This window comes from Condylura cristata, unplaced genomic scaffold (assembly GCF_000260355.1).
Source record: "Condylura cristata isolate star-nosed mole 26May11 unplaced genomic scaffold, ConCri1.0 scaffold00018, whole genome shotgun sequence".
Taxonomy (NCBI): Eukaryota; Metazoa; Chordata; class Mammalia; order Eulipotyphla; family Talpidae; genus Condylura; species Condylura cristata.
In genome coordinates, this window is record NW_004567119.1 from 22,121,789 (window position 1) to 22,147,602 (window position 25,814).

Below are 25,814 nucleotides of genomic sequence, written 5' to 3' on the forward strand. Positions count from 1 at the left end.
GTCCGCTCAGTTAGCCAGCAAGCATCTGGTGTGGGCTGTCTTTCTTGCATAGAGCTGGGAGAGGTTCAGAGATGTTCTTATTCCCTGCTGTGGGGCTCAGGAGAGGAGGGACCCTACCCCAGCCGAGAAGCCTTGCAGATGGCCCCTGAGGGATGAGCATCCTTCTCCCCCTTGCTGCCACAGCATTTGTCCCGGCATTCTCTCTCTCGTGTGTGAGTATGGGTGTCTGTATCCATTCTCCTGTAGATCCCCTGGGGGCCTGTTACTGCACTGTGCTCCTAATACAGGTGCAGAGAGAACCCTGGAATCTTGGCTGGAGCGCAAACATTGAGGTCTTGCAGTTCCAGCTTGAATCCTGGCCTTGCCCAACCAGCTGGGTGATGACAGGATGGGTCACTTGCCCTCTCTGACCCCGCCTGTGAAATGCTCAGCCCACCCCGTGCAAGTTGGTGATCACGCTTCACAGGGGCATTGCAGCACCGGATGGTGGCCGTGGCAGCTCTGTTGGGGGCGGGAGGGAATCCATGGTTTCGCGTGAGGTGCTGCATCTGCTGAGGACTGCACACGTGTGAGGTGTCCTGTGCGTGTTACATCTCAGGAAGTCCACCCGCCTGCCTGCTCGCTGTGCCCCTGATGGGAGTGGAGGGCGGGGCCGGGTCTGGGAGGAACTTGCTTCGCTTGGCAGTGCTCTGCGTGTCCCAGCCGTGGCGTGAGCCACTGCCTGTGGATCAGACCAGGTGCTGGGGTCTCCTCCCGGGGGACGGCTGCCCAGGACTTAACTTTGACAGCGCTCAGCAGGAGGCTGGGTCCGTTGGAAGCAGTTGAGCCACCTTTAGGTGGGGGATGGTCAGTTCTGGACCGGAGTCAGTCCCCCTGTGAAGATGGTCTTAGTGACCGTAGTGAAGTGTGAGGTGGAGGCTTAGCTTTGCTGGCTCAGCTTTGCTGGGTGCCTAGGGAAGCCCCTGACTCCATGGTTCTGCTTCTTCACAACGAGGGGTTCCTCGAGCTTTGTGCCTCCAGCAACTCCCCTGTGCCTTCCCCTGGGCTGCTGTTCAAGAGGTCGGGGCTGGTGCCTCTGGGAGACCTGCTTTGAGGTGGCCCCTGAGTGTGGCGAGGCCTGGGGGTGGCGGGCAGCGGAAGAAATGAAGGCCCAGGCAGCCGTGGCACCTGCCCCCCTGCGTGGTGGCTTGGCGATAAACTGCTTATCCTCAGGTTGTCTCCCTGAGCCGAATGCAGAAATGTGTTATTTAAATTTCAAAATCGCATTCTTCTAACAGCTGTCAGAGGCTCTGAGTGTCAACGAAAATTGGGCTTTAGCTGCTGCTCTGTCACCTCTCAGACCTCCCCTTTCAGGGAGAATTCATCTGATGGCCAAGCAGAGGTTGGGGGTGGGGGGAGAGGGAGACTGGTGACCAGTGACCTCACCATGCTGATGGCATTTGGGCCCAACTGGGAGGGGGTCAGTTACCCGTCAAGGAGTGGCTGGCAGCTGGGGGAAACTGGGGGTGTCTGCATTTCTCCTCTCTTTTTTTCCCTCACATCTCCCTTCAGTGCCAGGGACCTCAGCTCCTGTCAGTGGATAAAGGAATCTACTCACATTGGTGTGAGCAGGCCGTTGGTGACTTCATGTTTGGGTGCCTTTGTGTTCAAGGAAAAAATTGGGGTGTGTGTGTGTATAAAATAAAACAGGAGAGAACAAAGGGACTTTCTAATGGTAGGATTTCAGGTGCCATCGTTGGGCTGAGGTTTTTGGGGTGAGGGTATTTCTGGCACACTTTGGATACACCTCCTGGGAGGCATCTGCTTGTGTCAGCAGTGGGACGTGGAGCTCAGGCTGGTCTCTGGCTCTGCGTGGCTCCCAAGAAGGCTCTCCCAGCCATGTCCTGCCTGAGTGTGCTGTTAGCCTGTCCAGGCTCTCCTGTTTACCTGGATGGGTGCAGGGTTTATTTTTGTGTAGAAGAACTGGAGTGTGGGCCAGAGGTGCAGAGGTGTGGGTGGGAGGGTGAGAGGACTCACCAGAGACAGAATGGAGAGCAGAACAGGCTGACTGACTGAAATACACTGCTGAGGGGAGCAGTAGGAGGGACAGGAGAGGTCTGCCACACCATATGAAGTCAGCTCCCTGGCTGGGGAGGTGAGAGCACTGAGACTTATCCCCTAGGCCACCAAGGAGGTAGGGAAGCAGAGTTTGAATGCTCCTCCCAAACAAATCTATCAGCAGAGGATGCATCCTTGTGACTAGAAAGGAACTAGTCTGAGAGAGTTAGAGCGTGTGCATGCGGTTTGTCTCTTGTGTGCAGGTAGGGAAGGCAAATGTTTATGGTACATGTGTGAGTTGTGTGTGTTTATCGTCTGTGAGTGATGTGAGATGGCATGAGGTGGTGTGTGTGTGTGTGACGTATATGTGTCTGAGGTGTGCATGGGTGGTATGTATGTGATGTGTGTGTGTGTGTGAATATGGGTATGTGGGTGTACTTTTTTATGGATAGTGGCCTTTCAAGGTAATATGTGTGAGGTGGTGTATGATATGTGTGTGTGAAGTGATATGTGTGTGTGTGGTATGTGTATATGAGCTGTGTGAAGTGATGTGTGTGTACATTATGTGTGTTGTGTGTGTAAGGTGATATGTGTAGCCTGAGTGTGTGGGGATGTGGGTATATGTGTGTGGTATGTATGAGGTGAGGTGGTGTGTGTGTGTGAGTGTGAGGTTGCATGTGGTGTGTGTGTGAGGTGATGTGTGTGGTGGATTATGTATATTGTTGTATGTGTTATGTGTATTTTATGTGTGAGGTGATGTGAGTCTGAGTGTGAAGGGATGTGGATATACGTGTATGTGGTATGTATGAGGTGGTATGTGGGGTGTGTGTGTGGGGTGTAAAAATAAGAGGGTATATGGGGTGTGTGTGTGTGTGTGTGTGTGTGTGTGTGAGGTGATGTGTGTGGAATGTGGGTATGTGTGGTTATGGTTGTTAGTTGCAGTGACCTCGGTCTGCTGGTGGATAGGGAAGGAAGGGACACAGAGATGGAGAAGGCCTTCATGGGATGTGAAAAGGAGAGACGTGGCCTGTCCCTAAGGGAAGACCACTGCTGTCAGGTTTTATCTAAGGGAAGCCTTGGGAACAGGGAATGTTAGAAGATGGGAAGGCCACGTGTTCCTGATCAACAAAACCCATTAGCATCCTAACCCTTGCCGCTTTTCATTTATTTTTTTGGGGGGGCTTTCCACAACCCAGAGGTTGTGCCATTCAGCTCTGGACACCAAGGTGCCATCTCCTCGGGGCTGTGTGAATCTGTCCCACATGCTTACGTAAGTGCCATTCCTGCTCTAGGTGATGAGGCTGATCATGAGCAGGACAGAGGAGTTTGTTAGTGACAGGAACACAGACAATTAGCCAACAGACAAGTGAGAAAAATATAAGCTGGTGATGAATGGTAATGGTTTACAGTAGGATGTCAGGATATTGGCATTGGAAAGATGAGTCTTTCCATGGGCAGGACTGGGAGGGGCTGCGGGAGCTCCCAGGGAAGACCCTCAGGTGGGGTCTGTGTGCTGGCCTCTACCGAAGACTGAGTGCCTGAGCCCCAGCCCCAGCGGCTGAGCTAGAGGGGTGGCTTGGGGGGCGGGCTCAGAGGCAGGCAGGGCCTACACTACTGAGGTGTGGTATGTGAGTTACGGAGTTTGGATTTCATTTTAAGAATGATGAAGAACCTTCAGAGGATTGTAGACTGTTCAAAAGCAGTATGATTTATGCTTTTGAACAGATTACTCTTGCACTGTGGGAAGTAGGCCATGGGATGGGGTGTGGTCTGGTGAGAGAGGAGGCAGGAATTGAAGTGTCAGAGGCTGCTGACATGGCCCTCATCCTGAGACACAGGGAGATGGAGGATGCATGATCTGATATCTGTTTTGCAGCGCAGGAAGGGTGTGGGGTTGGAGTCAAGGATGACTGATAGTTTAGTCTTGAACAATGGTGATAGTACCATATACTAGGCTGGGGAAGATGAGGGAAGGACACGTTGGGGGCACAGACATCCAGAGTCTCTGGCCAACTTGTTGTGGTTGAGATGCTTGTGCACGTTCTATACCAGCTCTTCTTGGAAGTGCCAAGCAGGCAGTTGGATGTGAGCCTGGAGTTCTGGGGAGAGGTCAGCATTGATACATAGATTAAGCATCGTTAGCATATAGATGGTATTGAAAGCTCTGAACCCAGGGTTCTGGGAGGGAGAGTGTGCAGACAGAGAGAAGGGAGTCCGGGCTCTCCAAGGCAGAGGACCAAGAGCTAGCTAGCAAAGCAGGCTGAGAGGGAGGAAGGGGTGCAGCGGGACCCCTAGAAGTGCAGCTCAAGATGGAGGAAGTGGTCACCCATGCCCTCTGCAGCTCAGACATCAAGTAAGGAAGGTGTCCCTTGGATGGGGCAGCACGGAGGTCACTCACATACATGAGGTCCTTAGTGGTGTGGTGGGAGCTTAACTTGGGGGAGGGGAGGAGACAAAGCGAGGTGAGAAGCTGAAAACAGCAACCATAGGTGGCTCAATCGAATCTCCCTGTGAAGGGGAACTGTGAAAAAGGAGGGTGTGTGTCATGATGACAAAGACTGTGGAGGCAGTTGGGAAGGAGCTGTGGGAGAGGGAGAGATGGAAGAGCAGGAGAGGGGTGGACTAGGGACTCAGGTGCCAAGGTCCTCCCTGGGGGCAGGTGGGGCAGGGGAACTGAACGTAGTTTAGTCTTGTAGGGGTGGGAAGTTCTGTGGGGGAGTTTCTGTCCAAACCTTCTATTTTCTTGCAAAGTATGAAACAAGAACAAGGGAGAGAGGTGGAGCAAGGCCTGCAGGAGGAGGTGTGAGAGGGCACACGAGGTGGGATCTCAGGACTGTGAGGGGAGACCAGTGGGCGGGTCTGTGTGTTCCTCTTGCTCTGTCTGCTCCAGTCAGTCGCAGAGCAGGAGGGGAGAGGGCAGGCAGGGCGTGTGGGGGAAGAGTGGGGCTGTGGCTTGGGGTTGTTTGCGGAGTAAGGAGGGAAATGAGGACAGGATGGGGGTGGCTGGCAGAGCAAGCAGTGGGGTTGGAGCTGGGGCCTGGGAAGATTGAGGGGTGGATGTGCGTGGCATCTGGTTGAGGAGTGATGCTTGGCGACGGTGTTTCAGGGGTGATATACTGCAGGAGAAGGCAGGACAGGGCATGACATGGCCTTGGGAGCTGAGGTGGGAGAGTTCAGGGCTGGAAGGATAGGCGGGCGCCCAGAGGGACCGCTGGTTGGGGCTGGGGGGAGGGGAATGGAGGGAAAGGGGCAGTGAGCCAGGTGGGCAGCCATTCCCGAGGGAGGGCGGGCTTGGTCGGGGTGGGGGGTTCTGGGGGTCAGAGTGGGCTGGCGCAGGATCCTCTTGGGAGGGGAAATGACGCAGAGATGGCCATGAGGAGAGGGCAGCACCCAGGGCCCAGGGCCAGCTGTCCAGGGGCTGCTCAGCGGTGACGGCCTTAAATTCGGCTAAATGATTAAACCAGCTGCATCAAGTCTCCTGACTTCTGAAAACGTGTTTCTTTTCTTTGTTTTAAAAACTTAGAGATTCACACTGAATGATTTTGATGACCCTAGATTTTTGCAAACGGTTCTTCTAGTTTTAAAGATATATTTAGCTTTCTTTTCTTTAAATCTAAGGGTCAGGAGTTGATGTAGATTTAGGGTGAGAAAAAGATGTCTCATCATCAGCAAACAGAATGTCGGTGTATGACCACTGCTGCCAGCTCCCCGTCCACTCACCACAGAGGAAGACGCTGCCAGAGGCTTTAGGCGAATCACAGCAATGTGAAATGCCTCAGCTCCAGTCTTTAACTTGCTTTTTTGTTTGGTTTTAATTGTTTTGGTACAGAATGCAAGCTGATATGGGTATTGGTTAGAGAAATGTAAAAATTCTAAATTTATATTAAAAAACCCACAAAATGGTATTTAAAAGGACCCTCAAAAGTGGTTGGAAAAATCCCTTCAAATGAGATATAATGAAATTTTAATTTTTTAATTGCCTGAACCACAAAATTAAAGCTGATATGCCTTTTGAGGACCTGCAGAAAGAATTCTGACAGTGGTTAAAATTTGACAAAATATAAAATGATATTCAGAAGCAATTGATTTTTTAAAAATTGATTTTAGTGAATTTGCCATTCATCAAATTGACTTTTAGTGGGTTTGCCTGCTTCCAAAAATACAGCTGTCCCTGGCATATAAAATACGCCTGTCCTACAGCATGTCATGTGGGATGGGGTGAGGGGAAGCTTCTAGAGAAAGTCAAGACATAAAGAGGTTGGCCTGGACCCTCCCTGGTGGTGCAGCAGGTTAAAGCACAACACTATGATGCTGACCTCAGCCCCTACAGCATGAGTTTGATCCCTGGCCAGGGAGGTGACCCACATGGTGTGGCAGACCTCTCCTGACCCACCCGCTGCTCCCCTCAGCAGTGTACTTCATCAGTCTTCCTGTTCTGCTCCCCATGTGTCTCTGGTGAAGCCTCTCACCTCCCCGCACCTCTGACCTGTACCCCAGTTCTTGTATGCATAAATAAATAAATCTTACCCCCCCCCCAAAAAAAAGAGCTTGGTCCAGGACTGGCAGAGCCTATTTGAGGAAGGTGGCTCTTTTCCACCCCAAATCACAACGTGGTAGTGGAGGCAAGCTGGGGTCCTCAGGTCTTGAGTGAGCATGGAGGGCTGGCAGATGAGAAGAGCCAATGCTGATCTGGCCATCTCTTGGGGAAGCTGAGGTTACAGCTGTTGCGGGGGTGGGTCAGGGTGCTTTCCTGCAGAGTCCTTCCGGCCAGTAAGTCATTCTTAAACTGTATTGCCTCTGTGCTTTGAGCTGGAAACCACGTTGACCATTTCATCTCCAAGTAGCCCTATGCAGAGGCTAGGGGGATGTTGCAGCCTTAGTTTGCAGATAAGAAGACGCTCAAAGAGGTCACAGACCCTGTGCACACTTGCTGACCAGCCACAACTCTGCCTCCAAGCCTCTGCTGGGCGGAAGTCCCTGCTCTTGGTCACATGCTTAGCCCTGAGCAGGGATGATGGTTGTTCCATGCTCACGTCTCATCACACCAGAATGTAAGCTCTGGGAGGCAGGTGTTCATTTGTCCTGTAGTGCTGCCCACAAGCAGGTGCTCCCCACAACTGCTGTAAATAAACCTGGAGGGAGAGCTGGGCATGGCGGCACCATGAGTGCAAGGTCTGGAGGTGAAGGTGGGGGGACACTGCCCGACAGGGGTAGCAGGGCCCCTGGGAATCTCTTAATCAAGCCCTTCCCCTGTCCTACACACCACCTGGCAGTGTCAAGTGTTCCGTCTACATGCCCTGGGCTGATTGCTCATCTTCCGTCCCTAATTATTGGGACTCAGTTAACCACACTTCTTGAAACTCTTATTTTGGCGTCTGTCAAATCACTTTCTCCCCCAAATGGCCCGATGTTTTCCTGTTTCCACCAAATGGTGGCGCTCTAGAGCTCTGTCCTGACCTTGTTTATTTTCACCTCAAACCCAGACAGCGGCACCTACTTAGGGAGCTTTAAGTAACCTCACGTGTCGCGCTCATTTTTATGTCTCCAGCCCAGACCTCTAAACTCAGAGTCATCTATGCCTCTGCTTTTCACCATTTCATCTTGTATATCTAACAGGCAGCTCAAACTTCAGTCGAAAATAGAATTATCCTTTTAGTTCTGCACTTCCTAGTTTCCTTCCAAGTCTTTCCTGTTCCACAGAACAATTCCACCACGTACCTGGTGCTCAGGCCAAAGCGTTCCTTGATTTCTCTTCTCATTCAGCATCCGATCCATCCCATTGACTTGCTTGCTGAGTTACATGCAGGTTGGGCTCATTTCCGCCGTTTCTGTGGCTGCACCCAACCATCTTCTGTCCGCGATGTGGTCTGTGTAGCCTGCTCCTTCCTGTATTCTGTCTTCCCTCTGTCAACTGACCTGTCTTCCCTCCGTCAACCCAAGTTATGGGGTCAGGTGACTCACCCCTTAAAAATTCGCTAGTGTGTTGCATCCTAGAATCGAATCTTCTTTTGCTCTTACTTTGGTTTCACTCCAGAGGCTCCAGCCGCTCTCCCTTCCTCTTGCCTGTGAACATGCCACACGCATTCTTGGCACAGGACCTTTGCCCGGGATTCTCCTACCTTAGTTTTGTTTTTTGCGTGTTTCGTTCTTGCCCAGCCTTAACTCCTAGGACATATCTTCCGTATCCCTCCATCGTTCCCTCACACACTCCTTTTATATTCCTCATAGCACTCATCAGCCCTTTAAATTACTCGCTTTTGTGCTTATTTTTGTTCTTCGTCTCACGAAAATAAAAACTGGGTGGGCCTGGCGTGGCACCTGTGTGTGTGAGTAATGGGCACCTCTAGTAGCTACACGTCACTGACGCTCAGGAACGTCAGATTATGTCCCTTTGAGGGTACAGTGCAGCTGGCGGCAGGGGAGGTGGGCATGACGGTATGTAGTTTTATTTTAATAGCAGTGCATTTTAACATGTATTTTAAAAATGTAGAACTGATGTCGAATGTTATCATTTAAGACACATCTAGGTAGGTTTTGAAAAATTTAGAAACTGAGTGAGTTGAAGAAAAAGATTCATTTAATTTAAGAATTTAGGAATTCAAAGAAGAAGTTAAATATTGGTACAGGTGGTACTGGAACGTGGCCAAAAAGATAAAGGCGGCCCAGGCGGCTGAGGTGGAACATCAGCTCTGAGTGTCAGACACAGGCCTAAGGATGTCAATATGAGATCTGGGGACAGCTGGACATGGGCTTGGGATGGCACCCCCTGAGGGCAGAGGGGAGCGAGTGAGGGGGCCCTGGTGTGCACCCGGCTGTCCCTCACAGAGGGAGGAGAACTAAAGAAGCCAGCGTGTTCCTGAGCTGGGATTGGAGGGTGAATCCACTGAGCTTTTGGATAGTGCCAGGCCTGGTTAAATCCTCCTCACTCCCCGGAACAGCAGCCACCCTTTACTCCTGACCCATCTGGGCTGCTCTCTGTGGGCCTGAAAGACCCAGGCCAGCGGGAGTGGGCAAGAGTCTGGAGAGGAGGTGGGACCAGTCTGGGCTGAGTCCCCAGCTCCTGCCTCCCTCCCAGGGCCATGCGGTCTCACTGTCTGCAGGACTGGACCTGGTGAGGTGGGTTGTAGGACCTGGTCACTGTCCCCTGGACATTTTAGTTCAGCAGCAGCCGCCCAGGCTTATATTTAAACCCCAGCACACCCTCGTGGCCCTCAGTGGAACTCCTCAAGATGAAAACAAAACCTTCTTGGCTGCAAGGCAGGGACCTTGGTGTGCATGAGGGGCAGTGGATGAGCTAGGCAGGCTGTCCAGGCGGCCTCTGTGCCCAGGTACCAGCAGAGACCTGCAAGGAAAGCCAGAGCTGAGACCTGCTTGAGGAAGGGGCCTGGGCAGGGAGCCAGAGACCATTCCCCCTGTGGGGTCTTATTCCACCATGCAGCGGGGCCCCTGTACCTACCCCGGGCTGATCTGAAGGGGAATTTTCCTGGTAACAAGGCAGTTGCTGTTACTATCTCCGCTATTGTGTGTGTGTGTGTGTGTGTGTGTGTGTGTTTCTAGGAAATTTACCAAGTTTTGGCCCAGGGGTTTACATTTCTCACCCCCTAGCAAAAGCTTTCACTATTCAAGTTCCAAATGGAAGCCACTGAGGCTATAATTACATCGGCATTAGCTCAGGAACATGCTGAGAGGAGCGGGAACCGAGCACCTGGGGAACCTAGAAGCAGCTTCGGGCCTAAATTAGCTGCTGCTCTGTTCGCGGCTGTCGCCCGGCATCTCTCTGGGGTCCCTCTCTGTCCTTGTTCTCCTCCACCTAGGCCCCAGGCTGCCTGGCTCTTCCCTCCCACCAGCCAGCGTCCTGACAGGTGCACAGAACATGAAAGGACAAGCTGGCTGGCTGCAGGGACCCTCCTGGTGGGAGGTGTCACAGAGCAGCCTTGGCCCAGCAGGCCTGCTTGGGTTCTTGCTGGTCGGGGCCTGAGGTTTGGCAGTTGCCTGGGAGGTGACTAGGAGGTCAGATGCCCATCTTGGCCACTGCAGCATCTCTCTCTGCCCACTCTGCAGCCTCCATCTCCAGGCTCCCGGAACACTGTCCTGCTCTCAGCCTGTGCTTTTGTGGTCCTGTAACAGGGTGGTCCCTAGGCAAAGGGGAAGTTCCAGGTTCCCTGCCCCACCCAGAAGGAGGGTGGAGCTGAGCAGAGAAAAAGGAGAGAAGAGCAGGAATCAGAGAGAAGAAAAAAGAAGGAAGCAGGATGGAGAACAAGAAGGACCTGAGGAAGCCACATGGAGCAGCAAGCATGTGAGGAAGAAACCGGGTTTGTTTCCTGGCCCTCGACTGGCTAAGGCAGATGTGGGTGAGACACCTGTAGGGAGGTGACTATGGCAGTGTTTATATTGATTTTGATTTTGCTCTTTTGTTCTCAGATTTGTCTGGCCATTTCTGACCCTTTCCCATGGGTCCCGGCCAGAAGGTGCTTTAGTCTAATGACAGGCTTTCAGGCCTTGCCTTGGGCCAATCCCTTTTGGGTTGACTTTTGCCCACGAGGGGATGGGACACTTCAGGTGTTGATTTAGACATTGCATCCTTTGTCTTCTGTATTGTATACTCACTGTATTCAAGTCCCTTTTCACTAACGTCTTATGTTTTGTGTTGACGCAGCGGATGGCAGAACCCACTTAGAGCAGGCAGGTTTGGGGCTTCAGGGATGCCCTCTCTCCCTGTCCTGTTACAGATTTGGTGTCCTGTAACAGTCCCTCCTCCTGAGACCTCTGCTCTTCCCTTGGCGTCTCTGACTCATCCTGCAGGTTTCAGTTGTCGCTGCTTCTGTAACCCCCAGGGTGGACTCCTGCACACCCCCTTTGTTTCCAGGAAGGTGCCTGGCACATAGTGGGCCTTCAATGAAGATCTGATCGATTGACTATGAGAACAGACCTCGATTCCCTGTTATTTATACAAGAAGAGAGGGACTTCTCTTTCTGCCTGTGAGGCTGTTGCTGGCCTGGCAGGGTGTTGGGGTGGTGGCTCAGTTTTCCTTGATCATCCCGCAACTCTCACTTGGAAGCCCAGACCCCACATCCACACTACACTGTCCATGTTGACCTCTGTTCATGACATTTTGTCAGTTTGGCCTGGTTCATGAACGTTCATGAACTAAGCATCGTTCTGGCTAACAGTGTCTGTGGGGGGTCAGGAAGGACGCGTAGATAAGGGGACATCTGAGCAGAGACCTGAGTGAAATGTAGAGAGGGGCCATGTGGTCTCAGGGGTTTGGGGAGAGCCTTTCCGGCAGGGCATGTGGCAAAGGCAAAGCCCTGAGGTCAGGCTCGTTGTCATGTTCTAAGAAGAGCAGGAAGGCCAGAGTGGTGGGAATGGACTAGGGTGAGCAGGGGCAAGAATAGGAATTAAGGTCATTTAGAGCAGCAGGAGCTAGTAGAAATATCATACTTCATACATGTAACTCCAAATTTTCTAAGGGTCATATTAAAAAAGCAAACTAAATTAAATTTTTAAAAAAGATTTATTTATTTATTTTATGCATACAGAACTGGGGTACAGGCCAGAGGCTCAGGGGCAGTGAGAGGCTTCACCAGAGACAGAGTGGGGAGCAGAACAGGCAGATAAGATGAAGTGCACTGCTGAGGGGAGCAGCGGGCGGGTCAGGAGAGGTCTGCCATGCCATGTGGTCTCCTCCGGGGCAGGCGGGAATCGAACTCATGCGGAAGTGGCTTATAGCTTCTTAGTGCTGTGCCTCAACCCGCTGCGCCACCAGGGAGGGCCCAAACTAAATTAATTTTAATAGTACATTTGCTTTACACAGTATATCTAAAGTATTTTGTTTCAAAATGTAATCAGAATAAACAATATTAAGGAAATACTGTATGTATTTTTTATTTACTAAGTTTTCAAAAAATCTGGCATGAATTTTCAAGTTGGTGTGCATGTCTTGTGTGGGTTAACCATATTTCGGGTTCAGTGGCTACGTGTAGCTAGTGGCCTCCATGTTGGTCAGCACAGATACATCCCCTCATCGGCTGTGCCGATGCCTTGGAAATGGATGGGGACTCAGGAACCCCATCTGTCTGACTTAGCTTCTAGAAGTTTCTTGCAGCTGTAGTGTAGAGGATTGCTAGGGGTCAGGAACAGAGCCTGGGGACTGGGAAGGTGTTCTCAGCCTACAGAGATGGTGCCTGACTGAGGGCTGATGATGAGGAGTGGTCAGCTTCTATGTATATTTTGAAGGTAGAACAGCCAGGATTTTCTGATGTGGAGCATAAATGGGAAAGGATCAAGGAAGGACCAAGCTTTTCAGCCTGAGCTACTGGAAGGAAGCGTTTCTAGAGAGATGAGGAAGACTGGGGTTTAGGGCAGCCTAAGGGGGCCTGTGGGGCCTGGTTTGGATGAGATGCTGGGTGTTGGTGGTCAGGTGCTTGCTATATGAATCTGGGGTTCAGGGTGGAGGTCTGACTGGGAGCATAAGTGTGAAAGTTGACAGTGTATTATTCATGTTGAAGATTGTGAGGTCGGGTAGCTTGGGACCTTGGGGGGGAGGATCAGCACTTGGAGAGAAGAGGGGTGCCGAGTAAGCCCTTTTGGAGAAGGTAGTCCAGTGAAGCAGGCTGAGGAGGGCATGCAGGGAGCCAGAGAGAGAGAGGAAGGTCATGGGGAAGCGGGCTGGGGGAGTGGCCACTGTCTGGTGCTGTTGATGAACTGAGGCGGGAGAGGCTTGGAGGACTTGACCACTGACATTGGAGAGGGTGGGCAAACGCCAATTTGCAGTAAGTCCAGGAGAGAGTGGAGCAGGGGAGAGACAGCTGGTCTACACAGTGGTTTTGAGGAGTTTTGCTTTAGAGCAGAGCAGAGAAGTAGAGCAATAGCTTGACATTGGCACATGACCACAAGGTGGTCTTCTGTCTTCATAAGGATGGGTAATGTGATAGCTGATGGGCTTACCTTGTTGGGGGAGAATAGAAGCATGAACTGGCTCCTTCATGCTCATGACAACACAGCAGTGGGTGCTATTTGGTAGACTAGGAAACTGAGGCAGGGAGGCTCAGTCACTTGGGGAAGACTATGTAGAACCAGTGGCAGGGCTGGGAGTTCAGTGCTGGGGTCAGCCCTAGCCAGCATGCTCTGAGAGCTCCTCAGGCTCTGGCTTGAGCTGCTCTTTGGGAGTGGGGCCTCCTCTTCCAGCACAGCATGAGTGGAGAGGCTGCCCAGAGCAGGGACTTGGGACTTGAGCACCGTGTGATCAACACACTGGGGTGCTTGCTGGAAAATGCTGGTGGGGAGCTTGGACTCAGCCTGCCTACCAATCCTTCCCCCAGTGTGCAGGGCACCCCCAGAAGGGTGGTGCTCAATATTGAAGAGCATGTGCTGGGTGTGTGAAGAATGACTGAAAAGACGGTGGCCCCTTTAACACCTAAGCTGGTGGTTCTTTCTGGTGCTGGCATGATCTGAACCCCTTTGCTGGTTTCTGCCAGCATGCGGGGTGGCCTTGGGCAAGCTCATGCCCTCCCAGGGCCTCAGCTTCCTTGTCTGTAAAATACAGAGGTTGGGTTAGGTCATCTTCCATCCAGCTATCAGAGTGCCTCTTAGGGGGATGTGTGCAGACTGAATTTCCTCCTCTGGCCGGGCCTGCAGCCATCAGGATGGACAGGGCTCTGTGGGTCAGGGGGGCATGAAGGGTCAGAGGGGCCCTGTGTCATGTGCTGCTCTCAGAACAGCTGGGATTCACGAGGTGAATCCTGCTTTGTGCCCAAGATGGCCCCATTCACAGACAGCAGCACTGAGGCCACCGCCCACACCCCTCTGTTAGGCTCTCAGCCTGCGAGATCCCGAGGCTGCGTCAGCCCCCACCTTCCACTGCGTGGTCATAAGAGTGAGGGTGAAGGTGGTGGTGGTGCCATTTGTGGCTACATGGTGAGCACCGTCCCGCCACGTATTCCGGCAAGTGTCCATGTGCTGCCACACGGTCCCGGGGCCTGGGACCAGTCTCGGTGCAGCTGCACCCTCGTGTGTGATCTTAACTTGGCCACAGTATATCCCTATCCCCCGTATCTTCAACAGGACTGCGAGCACCTCCCTGCTTGCCTTTTAGGCCCATGAATAGTTTGCAACCAGCCTTTGGATTGCCAGTTCCTATGGTAACACCCACCAGCCGCATAGCTTAGCCGGCGCTGGGTGCTATTCTGAGCACTTGGCGGGTCAAATTCATTTGCATCTCCCTGCAGCCTTGCAGGTAGGACCTGTTAAGTGACCCCATTGCACGGATGAGGAGACTGAGGCAAAGAGCACAGTGAATGCTGGGTCGTGTCCCCAGCGTGCAAATGCTGCGTTCTGTGCGGGCCTCTGACCTCTCTCCTCCCCTGCAGGGACAGGGGCAGACCCGCCGGTCAGCGCCAAGAGCAACCACTGCCTGGATGCTGCCAAGGCCTGCAACCTGAATGACAACTGCAAGAAACTGCGCTCCTCCTACATCTCCATCTGCAACCGTGAGATCTCGGCCACCGAGCGCTGCAACCGCCGCAAGTGCCACAAGGCCCTGCGCCAGTTCTTCGACCGCGTGCCCAGCGAGTACACCTACCGCATGCTCTTCTGCTCCTGCCAGGACCAGGCTTGTGCCGAGCGCCGCCGGCAGACCATCCTGCCCAGCTGCTCCTACGAGGACAAGGAGAAGCCCAATTGCCTGGACCTCCGCGGCGTGTGCCGGACCGACCACCTGTGCAGGTGCGAGCACTGCCTGGCTTTGGGAGGGGCTGATGGGTGCTCTCCCTTCTCTGCTTCTTTTTTTCAAGACTTATTTATTAATTTAATTATTATTCATTTTTTTAAGATTTATTTACTTATGCATACAGAACTGGGGTACAGGCCAGAGTTGCAGGGGCAGTGAGAAGATTCACCAGAGACAGAGTGGGGAGCAGAACAGGCTGACTGACGAAGTACACTGCTGAGGGGAGCAGCGGGCGGGTCAGGAGAGGTCTGCCGCGCCATGTGGTCACCTCCGGGGCGGGCAGGGATCGAAATCATGCTGAAGTGGCTTTAGCTTCCAGTGCTGTGCTTTAACCTGCTGCGCCACCAGGGAGGGCCCTATTAATCATTTTTAAAGACTTATTTATTGATGCATACAGAAATGGGGTACAGCCAGAGATGCAGGGGTGGTGCGAGGATTCACCAGAAACAGAGTGGGGAGTAGAACAGGCAGATGGATGAAGTACCCTGCTGAGGGGAGCAGCGGGCCAGGAGAGGTCTGCTGTGCCATGTGGGTCACCTCCCGGGCAGGGATCAAACTAGTACTGAAGCAGCCACTGCTTGGCTTAGCTTCGTAGTGCAGTGCCCCAACCTTCTGTGCCATCAGGGAGGGCCCAAAGATGTATTAATGTAGGCATACAGAACTGGGGTACAGGCCAGAGGCGCAGGGGCAGTGAGATGATTCACTAGAGACAGAGTGGGGAGCAGAACTGGCAGATTGATGAAGTACACTGCTGAGGGGAGCTGTGGGCTAGATAAGAGAGGTTTGCCGCGCCATGTGGGTCACCTCCAGGCCTGGGATCAAACTTGCTCTGTAGTGTCTGCGGCCAGCTGCCTAACCCGTTATGCCACCAGGGAGGGCCGCCTTCTCTGCTTCTTCCAGGTCGGCTGGGCTAAGCTCCTGAGCCCAGCAAGGAAGGGGGCTGGGCTTGGGCAAGATGAACTGTCATCATTCATTCATTCATCCCTCCATGCTCTCATCCATCCACTCCTCCATCTCCTCATTTATCCTTTCATCACTCCATCCACTCATCCCTTCATTCATTCAGCACAGTTTATGGCTTGTCTGTTCTGTGCCCAGCCTCATCATGGGGAAAACCAGGGTGAACAACCCAGGCAACTTATAATTTAACATCTCAGGTGGCTAAAGGCTCCACGCCTGCAAGGAAAGACCTTCAGTGAGTTTAGCCCCTCTCTAAAGGGAGCCCCACCTAATCTCCAGGCAGGCACCAGTGATGTGGCCACTTGAGAAGGTCAGCCAGTAAATGCGAATAAGTGTTTGGAGGCTTTTGGTGTTTGGTTACAGTGGGTTCAAATTTGCCTCTTGCTGATACTTCGATTTCTCATTTGTTGTTAAACATGCTCCCTGAGGGGCACCCAGACTGGCAAGGGAGACAGACAAAGAGCAGTTGGTGCAGTGGGGGAGGGCTGTTGGCCCGGGGTGGGAGGGACGTCTGCCCCGGCCTGGGGTCCTGAGGAGGGACCTTGATCTGGGCCTTGGAAAATGAGGAGGAAAAAGCCAGGGAGTGAGTCAGCCAGAGCAGCACGTGCAGAGGCTGGAGGGCGGGGGAGAGTGGCAGGGGAACCTCAGTGGGCACAGGCCGAGTGTGGCCGAGACGCGGGAGGCCGCTGCGGAATCAGGCTTTGCAGTAGTGCTGGTGCTAGAGCGTGCTCGCGGCGTCTGGACCCTGGCTTGTCTCACTTAATCTGTATGGCAAGGTGAGGAAGAGGGTACCATCTACATCGGCCCTAGGGGGAAGTAGAGCCACAGAGAGAGTAAGCTGCCCGGGTCATATGGGCTCGGACATTTCAGAGCTGGGGTCCGATCTGCTCCCTTTCCTGTGTAGCCGGGTGGCCAGGGCAGTGGGAGAAGTGTCAGTGCACTTGACAAGACTGGGTGACGGGCTGAAAGTTCCTGGAGGTGAATGTCACGTCTCTTTGGTTTGCACCACAGCCTGGCCTCCCATGGCGTGTGCTCCGTGACCCTGTGCGTGGGGAGGGTGGGGGCCGCCATGTTTCCTGGCTGAATAGCATTGGGTGATGACACCGAGGCGGGGAAGTGTCGGCGTGCAGCATTTGGGCTGCTTCAGGCACCATTGTCATCCCCGTGGTAGTGTGTGGGGGCATTTGGACTTGCAGATTTGGGATTCAGGACAGGGACTGGAGTGGAGAAGTGGGTTTGAGTGTTGGTGTCTCCTTGGAGAGTCACGGTGGTGAATGAGATGGTCCCGGGGAGAGAGTCTAGGCTGGAGCTGTCCTGGGCATTGAGTTTAGGTGATGAGCGATGCCACTGGGCTGACAGTGAGGCAGGACTCCAGGAAGGCACACAGGAGGCGGAGCCTGTGATGGGGGAGGGCCGAGGCATGATGCTTCAGTGTGTGCATGTGAGACCGTGTGTGAGCATGGGAATGAGTGTGCAGGTGTGCATGAGAGCATGTACCCATTGCCCTGGGTGCAGGTCTGGTGGAAGCAGATGTGCAGGCAGTGGTATAGACCCCCTTAGGCTGGCTGAGGTTGGGCTGTAGGGAAGGGGCGGGGCAGAGGTGCTGGGCCAGTACTGCTGGAGTCTGGCAGCTGAACCCCAGAGCTAGCTGCAAGGCTCAGCAAGAGTGTGAAGAAGTGGGGCTTTCTTTTTTGCTCACGTAAAAATATTTACGACCCTCCCTGGTGGCGTAACGGGTTAGGACACAGCACTGCAAGCTGGCTGCAGCCGCCTCAGTGCGAGTTCGATCCCAGCCCCGGAGGTGACCCTGAGCTCTGGCTCGGCAGACCTCTCATGACCTGCCCGCTGCTCCCCTCAGCAGTGTGCCTCGTTGATCTGCCTGTTCTGCTCCCCACTCTGTCTCTGGTGAAACCTTTCACTGCCCCTGCTCCTCTGGCTTGGACCCCAGTTCTGTATGCATTAGTAAATAAATCTTAAAAAAAATTCCAAAATTAACTCAGAAGTCAAATTTGATTTAAAAACATTTACCTTTGTTATTTATGAAACTGAGGCGACTTAAGATAGAACCATGCCTACAAGGGGACTGCCCTCGCTCCTAAAGGGAGCGGCTATGTGACCTGGCAGAAACACAGCAGACTGGATACGCTACATAATACCCAGACATGAGAGGAGGGAGCTTCTAATTTTTGGGTCCAGCATAGTCTCTTCTGTTCTAAATGCTCAGGTGACCTTGTGGAGCCATGTCACACATAGGTATGTGGAGTGATGGGATGGAGGAGGATCAGCTTCTGGGGGAGCTGAGGGGCGCATGAGCCCAAGGGCCTCGGGTGTACCTACCCACAGCTGCGGGCACACAGCTTGGGCACATCCTGAGCAGAGGGGTACCTGGACACCAGACCTGCGGGGTGAGATGTGTTCTAGGGAAGGATGTTACGTGTCATTCCTGTGGCTTCTGAGAGCTTGACTGAGAGCTGAGAATTGGAGCACAAAATAGTAATAATTCGTACAAAAGGTGTACGAAATGTGCCAATGCCTGGTAATCATGGTTGAAACTGTAGATCTGGGCCCTCCCTGGTGGTGCAGCGGGTTAAAGCACAGCACTGAGAAGCTAAAACCGCTTCCGCATGAGTTCGATCCCCGCCTGCCCCAGAGGTGACCCACATGGCGCAGCAGACCTCTCCTGACCCGCCCGCTGCTCCCCTCAGCAGTGTACTTCGTAGATCTGCCTGTTCTGCTCCCCACTTTGTCTCTGGTGAAGCCTCTCACCGCCCCTGAGCCTCTGGCCTGTACCCCAGTTCTGTATGTACAAATAAATAAATCTTTAAAAACAAAAACAAAAACAAAAAACTGTAGATCTAATGTTCTTCCCAACATGGTAGTAGCTTTGTGTGAGAAGCCAGGGTTCTGAATTTCGTGTTAGTGACACCTGTGATAGGGGTACAGACGTGGACCTAGGATATCAAGCTGTGCGTTCTGACGTGAGATGGGGTGACGGATGAAAGGGTAAGGGCATGGGTTGGGCTAGGAAGGGTGCATGTATCTAAGGCAGGTTGGGGTGAGGAGATAAGGACAGAGAAATTGGAAAGAGCAGTGGGTATCAGAACGCCCTGGGTCCAAGTAGGCGAGACAGCGATGGGGTCCGTGGTTTGTGGCATCAGGAATGACCTGGGTAACAGGAACAAAGGTGGGGAGAATGGGCTGAGGTGTAACGGGCCGGGGAACGCGAGTGGAATGGAGTGGGAGCCGCGAGCCGGAGTGGGCGGGGTGCGGGGTGTCAGAGGCCCTGAACCTAGTTATTTGAGGTCAGATGCCCACCGTGCCGACGCAGTCAGTCAGAATTGGTGGCTTATAAGAAATCTGTATTTGTTTATAGAACCAGAGGAGCTTTTGTTTGTTTATTGGTGGGGGAAGCCAGGATTAGGGGGCTTGGGATAAATTTCACATGGAAGAGGTGTTTAAACAAGACAGGTGTGGGGAGGGTCAAGAACGAGGCGTCCTGGGGGCTAAGGGCTGGTGATTTCCGAGATGCAGCCAGCTGTCAGGCAGCCTGCTGGGGTGTAAACTTAAGTAACAGCGACAGAGAGTCCCACAGGAGCCTGCATCTGGGTGGCTGAGCTGGGTGGTGGGCAGAATGCTCTGGAAGCCCCTGGGTGTGACGGAGTGGGCTCCCGGCTGGAGCTGGGCCTTCTCCCCACCTCCTGCAACTCCCATCCCCACACAGGTCCTGCCCTGGTAGGAGAGAGAGCAGGAGAGGGATTGGGGGTGTGGGGAGACCTGACCACGTGTCCTTCAGTCACCTTGCCAGAGTGGAGGCTGGGGGTGCTCTGGGGAGCAACAGAGAGGAACCGCCATGGTGGGTGGAGGTCAGCACCATGGTCACCCTGGAGCCCCGAGACCTGCCTTGGCCCTTGCTCTGCCCCTGCTCTTCTGAGGGTTCCAGGCAAACTGTTTCTCTCGTTGTGCCCTCAGTCCCACTGACTGCACAAGGACGCGTCGCTGAGTCCAAGGTCCCTTCAGGTTGTGGGTGGCGTCTGTGGAAGCGGCTCCCCAGCCTGCTCTGTCCCGCACTGCGATCCCTTGCACCTGCCTACCCTGGCCTGCCCCATTTTGTCATGTTCCTGGAGAGGTGGGCTCTGGGCACCTGAGGGAACCCCCAGGGATGCCTCCTTAGAGTAGGTGGCGTGGGGCAGGTGGATTTGAAGGACCCGGGTCTTGGAGGCCCCCTACACCCCCCCCCATTGACCATGGACGCTGTGCCTGGGACCCTTGGAGGAGCATAAAAGGTGACAAATGGCCCCTCCCTGGTGGCGCGGCGGGCTAAAGCACAGCACTGAGAAGCTAAAGCCACTTCCGCATGGCATGGGTTCGATCCCTACCCTAGAGGTGACCCACATGGCGTGGCAGACCTCTCCTGACCCGCCCGCTGCTCCCCTCAGCAGTGCACCTCATCAGCCGGCCTGTTCTGCTCCCCACTCTGTCTCTGGTGAAGCCTCTCACCACCCCTGCACCTCTGGCCTGAACCCCAGTTATGTATGCGTAAATAAATACATCTTTAAAAAAATTTAAAAAGGTGACAAATAGGAGCCCCTGGGAAACAGGCAGCCCGGAAGGAGCCCACATGCCTCCTTTCTGGCCTTGGCTTCCTCCAGGCTTCTGCCTGCCAGGCTGGGCAGCCTATGCTGTGTGAATGGGAGGTTCCAGTGCCGTGGTGTTTGGGACAGGAGTGGGACACCCCCAGACTTCCTTTCTGCCATGCTCCCGGGAGCTCCACTGGCCTGGGGACCATGCCTTGTAAGTGGGGCTCGGTCTTTGGCACCTCCAGAGCAGGTGGTGCTGCCATGCTGTATGACCAGCCTTGCCACTGGGCCTGTGCGGCCCCTGTACCTTCTCTGGGAGTCAGCCCAGCAGTGCCCAGGCTTCTCCCTGAGGGAATCTTGGCGCAGGATTCCCTGGGGGTAGCTCTGGCAGAGCCGACTTTACCTGGCACCACATTAAAGCCCGTTGCTGCTGTGGCACACACAGCAGGCCTTGTCTTCCCTCGATGTGATACTCAACAGACTCGTCTGCAGGCTGTCTTACGAAATGTCACGGATGACAAAGTGTCGGCCTTTGATGAAGTCTTTGGTTAAACAAGGCTACCTCCGTGTTGGGCCTGGGTGTTACTGGGAGTGCTTGCCTTACCCCATGCCTGAGCCAGGATCAGTTTGGGGTGCCACCCATGAAATTGCACCCAGGACCCTCATTCTGCTTTCATCTTTGTCTGGCTCACGTCCTATGAGCTTTAGGGTGTGGACTGAAGCTAACAGAGAACATACAGAGGATGAGGAAGGGCTTTCTTTCTGATTTGGAGTCTGGAAAGCCCAATCACTTGGATGGATCCATGGAATTTGGCTGAATTCTCTTGTCCCAGTCCCCAGTGGGCCATGACCTAAATACACACACACACACATTTTAAATACAATCTTTTGGTTTCTCTCTCACAGCTTACACTCATTGCAAGAGTGGCCCAGACTGTGTGTGTGTGTTTGTGTGGGGGGTGTTGTGGGAGGGTGATTGTATCGCCCTGCGAACTGTGTCCCTTCCAGACCTCATTTGGAAGGGGCCCTCTGAAATGCCCGGCTTGTGGTCCACCAGGAGGATATAAATAACTCCGCACTGGCTCCCTGCCATATCCTGGACTGCAGTTTAACCTCTGGGTGCTGAGGATGTGTATAAATAGATTCCACCCTGGGGCTGCTCTGGCTGCCTGGGCCCCTTCAGGCAGTAGATGCTGTCCTTGTCTGACAGGGATTGCTGGGAAGGTAGAGGGGTTGGGGTCCCCTTCCTGAAGGCATTGCAGGGTAGGGGAAGGAGTCCCATCAGCAGGCTCCTCCCCCCTCAACACACACATTTGAGGAACTGGGGGGGTGTCTGTATCTGTCAGCAGGAACAGTTTTGATTCTTGGCTTCTTGGAGCTAGTCCTCAACTTCTTTTGGACTCTGTAGAATTTGTGGGGTGATGTTCTTACCGGGTTATCTCCAAATGGCAGCAAATAAATATAAGCCCAAAGACTGTGGGATTTCCAAGTTTTCATTTCTTTTAAAGGAAAGATTTTGGATATCTTGAAATCATATGCAAAAGCCTGTGTATATCTTCTAGAAAGAAACCCATTGGTTCTGTTAGATACTAAGAGGGTTCCTTGGCCACACAAGCCTTAGGAACCTTTGCCTTCTCTAAAAGACCACTTTGGATTGGCTGCCTGGAAGATTGTGAAATGCACCCAGGATCCATAGCAAAAAGGGCTGTGATTGATCAGTGATGCCTGCCACCTACCTGGGAATGGTAGAATGGATGTGCTGTCAGTTTCCAGGTGTCATTCCTGGGGTCAGTGGGTCACCCGTAGCAGGAAGAATGGGAGTCTTCAGTCTTTATGTAAATATCTTCATTTGCCTGATAACTGTTTATCATCCATTCTGTACCAAGGGATTGAAGAGTTAATGAAGTAGGTAGAGGCCTGAGCCTCAAAGTGCTTCTAGTCTATGACAAGACACTGTGCTCACTGCCTCTGCAGTGTGGGCCACGCAATAAAGTAGAAGGCAGCGTTTTCCTCAGGTATATCCCAATTTTACTCTGCCACCTACCAGGCCTTTCCTGTTTCGCTCTGGTAGAAGTAGGGAGCAGCCCCTTTTTGGGGAGCTGAGACACTCCTATATCTTATTCAGGAGTCTGCCCGGCCTTCATCCGAGATCAGTGCTGCACAGCCCTATCTATCCTCAGAGCAAAGCTGTACCCTAGGGGTGGCATGGGGAAGAAGTCTCCGCCTTCCTGAAGGACACCTTAGTGGCTAAGTTGTTGGTGGAGGGAGGCTTTATGTGGGAGGGCCCTGGGTCCTTAACCCAGCAGAGACCTGGAGACCCATTTCCCCTTGGGGGTTGCATGCTGTCTCCTGCTGTAGGGTTTGTGGGCCCAAATGACTCCTCCAGGAATTTCCTGTATTGAGACAAGGCTGGAATGTTGAACATTACTAAAGGCCCTGCATAAATAAACACAGAGTTCTAGAAGCTGCATCCTGGAAAAGTAGTCTGGCTGGACAGAGCTTCTTTAAATTTTTACTGTCCAGGCTGCTCCACAAAGCTCACCCAGAGAAATGAGGTGTACCCCCTGTCTAGCTCAGGTTCCCACCTGTGGAGTTCTGCATGAGAACCCATTTCTCCCCTGGGTGACTGACAGGAAAATTGACTCATTTGGGGAGATGCTGTGTATGCAGTGAGGATCAGGGTCGTGGTTGGTGAGGTCTGTCCCACACAGACAGCACCTGCAGGTGTGAGTGTGCCCTGCACAGGGTCAGATGATGTGGGGTTTCCACTGGCCCCTGATTATTATTTTTCTTAAAGATTTTATTTATTTATGCATACAGAAGTGGGGTACAGGCCAGAGATTGGGGTTGGGGGTAAGAAGATTCACCAGAGAGCGAGTGGGGAGCAGAACAGGCAGGTGTACTGAAATACCCTGCTGAGGTGGGTCAGGAGAGGTCTGCCGCACCATGTGGGTCACCTCCCTGGCTGTGGATCAAAGGAAAAGGGAGAGGGAGTGAAGGTGTACATAGGACAGAGATACAGAAAGACACACAGACTCCCCTGGTACCTCTCCTTTGAAGGACACTAATCTCATGAAAGCAGGTGTGTGTGTGGCTGGATCAGAGGGGGCTCAGGAGAGAGGTGCAGGCAGCCAGGTAAGGAGTTTGGATTTATTCTGAATATTGTCCAGAGAAAACTTCTGAAGCCAAGTACCGACATTATTAGAATTGTGGTATAAAAAGATGGCTCTGGTTACAAGTGGAAGAAAATGAGGGGAGGAAGCAAGAATGGCCTCTGAAATACCAGGGAAGAGGTTATTTCAGTATCACTAGATCAGAGATGATGGTGGCTCAGCCCCAGGGGTGGCTGTGTGGAGAGACATAAGTGGGTAAATTTGAGGCATTTTGGAGGTGGAAATGATACACTTTGATGTGGGAGTGAGGGAGATGAAGTCAAAGATAGCTCATGGGATTTGGGTTTGAGTAAATTGGGTGATGGAGCCATTTTCTGAGATGGCACAGTCTTGAGGAGAAGCTCAGTCAGGACTTGCATTTTAGCCACATTCATCTCTGAGACACTCCTGCCTGGAGCTTGACTGGAGTTATGAATTCTGGGTGATTAGAGCAGTTTTGGTATTAAAGGGTGGGGTCTCCTAGGGAAGGCCTACTTGTGAGGCAGTGCTGGGTGTCTCTAAGTGCCCTAGAGTGTTTGGAGGTGTCTGTGGTATCTCAGGAGTCAAAAGGAGAGGTTTGGAAAAGAGAGTGGACAGCTGGCCAGATGCTCTTGCAAGGTCCAGAGAGATGGGGGACACACAGGTAACCCCTGGATCCAGGGAAATGAGGGCATTGGGAACCCCATCCACAGCAGTTTTGATAAAGTGGTGATTCCAGACCTCCGATCAGAGCTAAAGACATGTTTGTAGGATGGTTGGTCAGAGTTCCCGAGTTCCCTGAGAAAGAGGAAAAGACTCTTCGACAGGGAACGTGTCAGTGTGGAGAAGTTGCTTTTCTGTCCCTTCAGTGTCCAGTGGCTGAGGAGAACTCGACACTGGCCTGGACTTGGACACTATGGCCCCCACTGCCATGGTGGCAACCCCAGGCACCCTGCCACGGTGTCTGCATTCAGGGGACCGTACTGTTGGCCAGGGCAGTTGGGAGCCTCAGCCTTGGGGACCCCGTGTCTAGGCCACACATGCCTGGTGGTCTTCAGCGTTCACCTACACCACAGTGAGGTCAGGACCCGAGACGTCCCACCTTCTGCATCCCTGGGCACTGAAGGCTGTGACCACCACCAATTCAGCCTCTTTGGCCTCAGCTGGAGTCCTCGGGCCCCAGCTCTCCTGAGTAGCCTGACTCCAGCTTTCCAGGGAGGACTCCTGGGGCCCATGGGGGAGCCTGATTTGTCAGCCTTCTTTACTGAAGGGGCACTTAGGGCACCCAAAGGAATATTTGAGAGGTGTTCCTGGGGTTCCCTGTGCTTGGGTTCCTCTCCCTGGTGTTTCGGGGGTGGCATGTGAGTCCGAGCCAGCCAGTTTTTCTCCTGGTCAGTATTCACAAAGGTGAGGCCTCCTGGCCAGCCTTCACCCCTCTTCCGCCATGGGATAGCCTGGTGTCCTGGAGGCAGCTGTCTGCCTGGGGCTCTGATGGGGGCATCTTGGGAGACCCAGGGAACCTTGTGCAGGTGACCCAGTTATCTGGGGTCTCTGTGGTGGGAGAGTCATTGGTGTCCTTGTACCTGGAATAGAACTAGGACATTAGATATGTTCCAGGAGCAGTAAGATACTTGTTCCTCTTGGATAGTGAGGGGGGATTTTGGGATAGCAGCTCCCACCAGTCTGGGCCCAGGGTGTGTTGTGTGGCCAGTCGGGGCCTCCTAGGTTGCAACTTTGCCTTCACTTGGTGCCTGGGAGCGGAGTGACGGGCTCAGTGAAAGACCCCAGCTGTGTTCTTCAGAGCGCGGCACCAAGAGGCTGGAGTCACAGCCCTGGCTTCAGACCCTCACGGGCAGCGTAAAGGTGGATGGGTCCTTTAGTCACAGAGTCTCTGTGCTCCTTGTCAAAATAGGGTGCAGACAGCTACACTACAGCCTGGTGACCTGCTCAGCAGGTCTTGGGTGGGCTCCCTTTCCAGGTACTCAGCTCCCAGGGTGCTGAGGCAAGCATAGTGGCCTTACTCAGCCTTCAGGCCATGCCCGGCTGCCAGGCGGGCCTGAGGAGAAGCTGCAGGGGCTGCAGCAGGAGCGAGCAGCTGGGAAGTAATGTCTGAGTCTGAAGAAGTAAGATGTTTAAGGCTGGCTAGGAGCCGCGCTTCTGCTCCTTACACAGGGGTGTGTGTGTTAGGGCTTTGGTGGCGGGGGCCGTGGTAGGAGAAGCAGGGGGAACCAACTCATAAAACTCTTGTACATTTTGCCAAGGACTTGATTTTTCTCTGGAAGACAATGGGCAGCCATGAAGCATTTTACAAGATCCAGTTAGTGTTTTAGAAAGATCCCTTTCTGATGCTGCTGTGTGCATCAGAGCCGGGTCAGAGGAAA

The 25,814-nt window shown here is 53.2% G+C and overlaps 1 protein-coding gene across 1 annotated transcript in view; it reads left to right on the forward strand.

The window, feature by feature from the left end:
• Positions 1-25,814, forward strand: part of GFRA2 (GDNF family receptor alpha 2) — a 77,875-nt gene that overhangs the window by 16,392 nt on the left and 35,669 nt on the right. Inside the window, exon 4 of the mRNA XM_004685424.2 lies at positions 14,407-14,761. Coding sequence (XP_004685481.1) covers positions 14,407-14,761 — 355 coding nt within the window. The remainder of the gene's footprint in view (positions 1-14,406; positions 14,762-25,814) is intronic.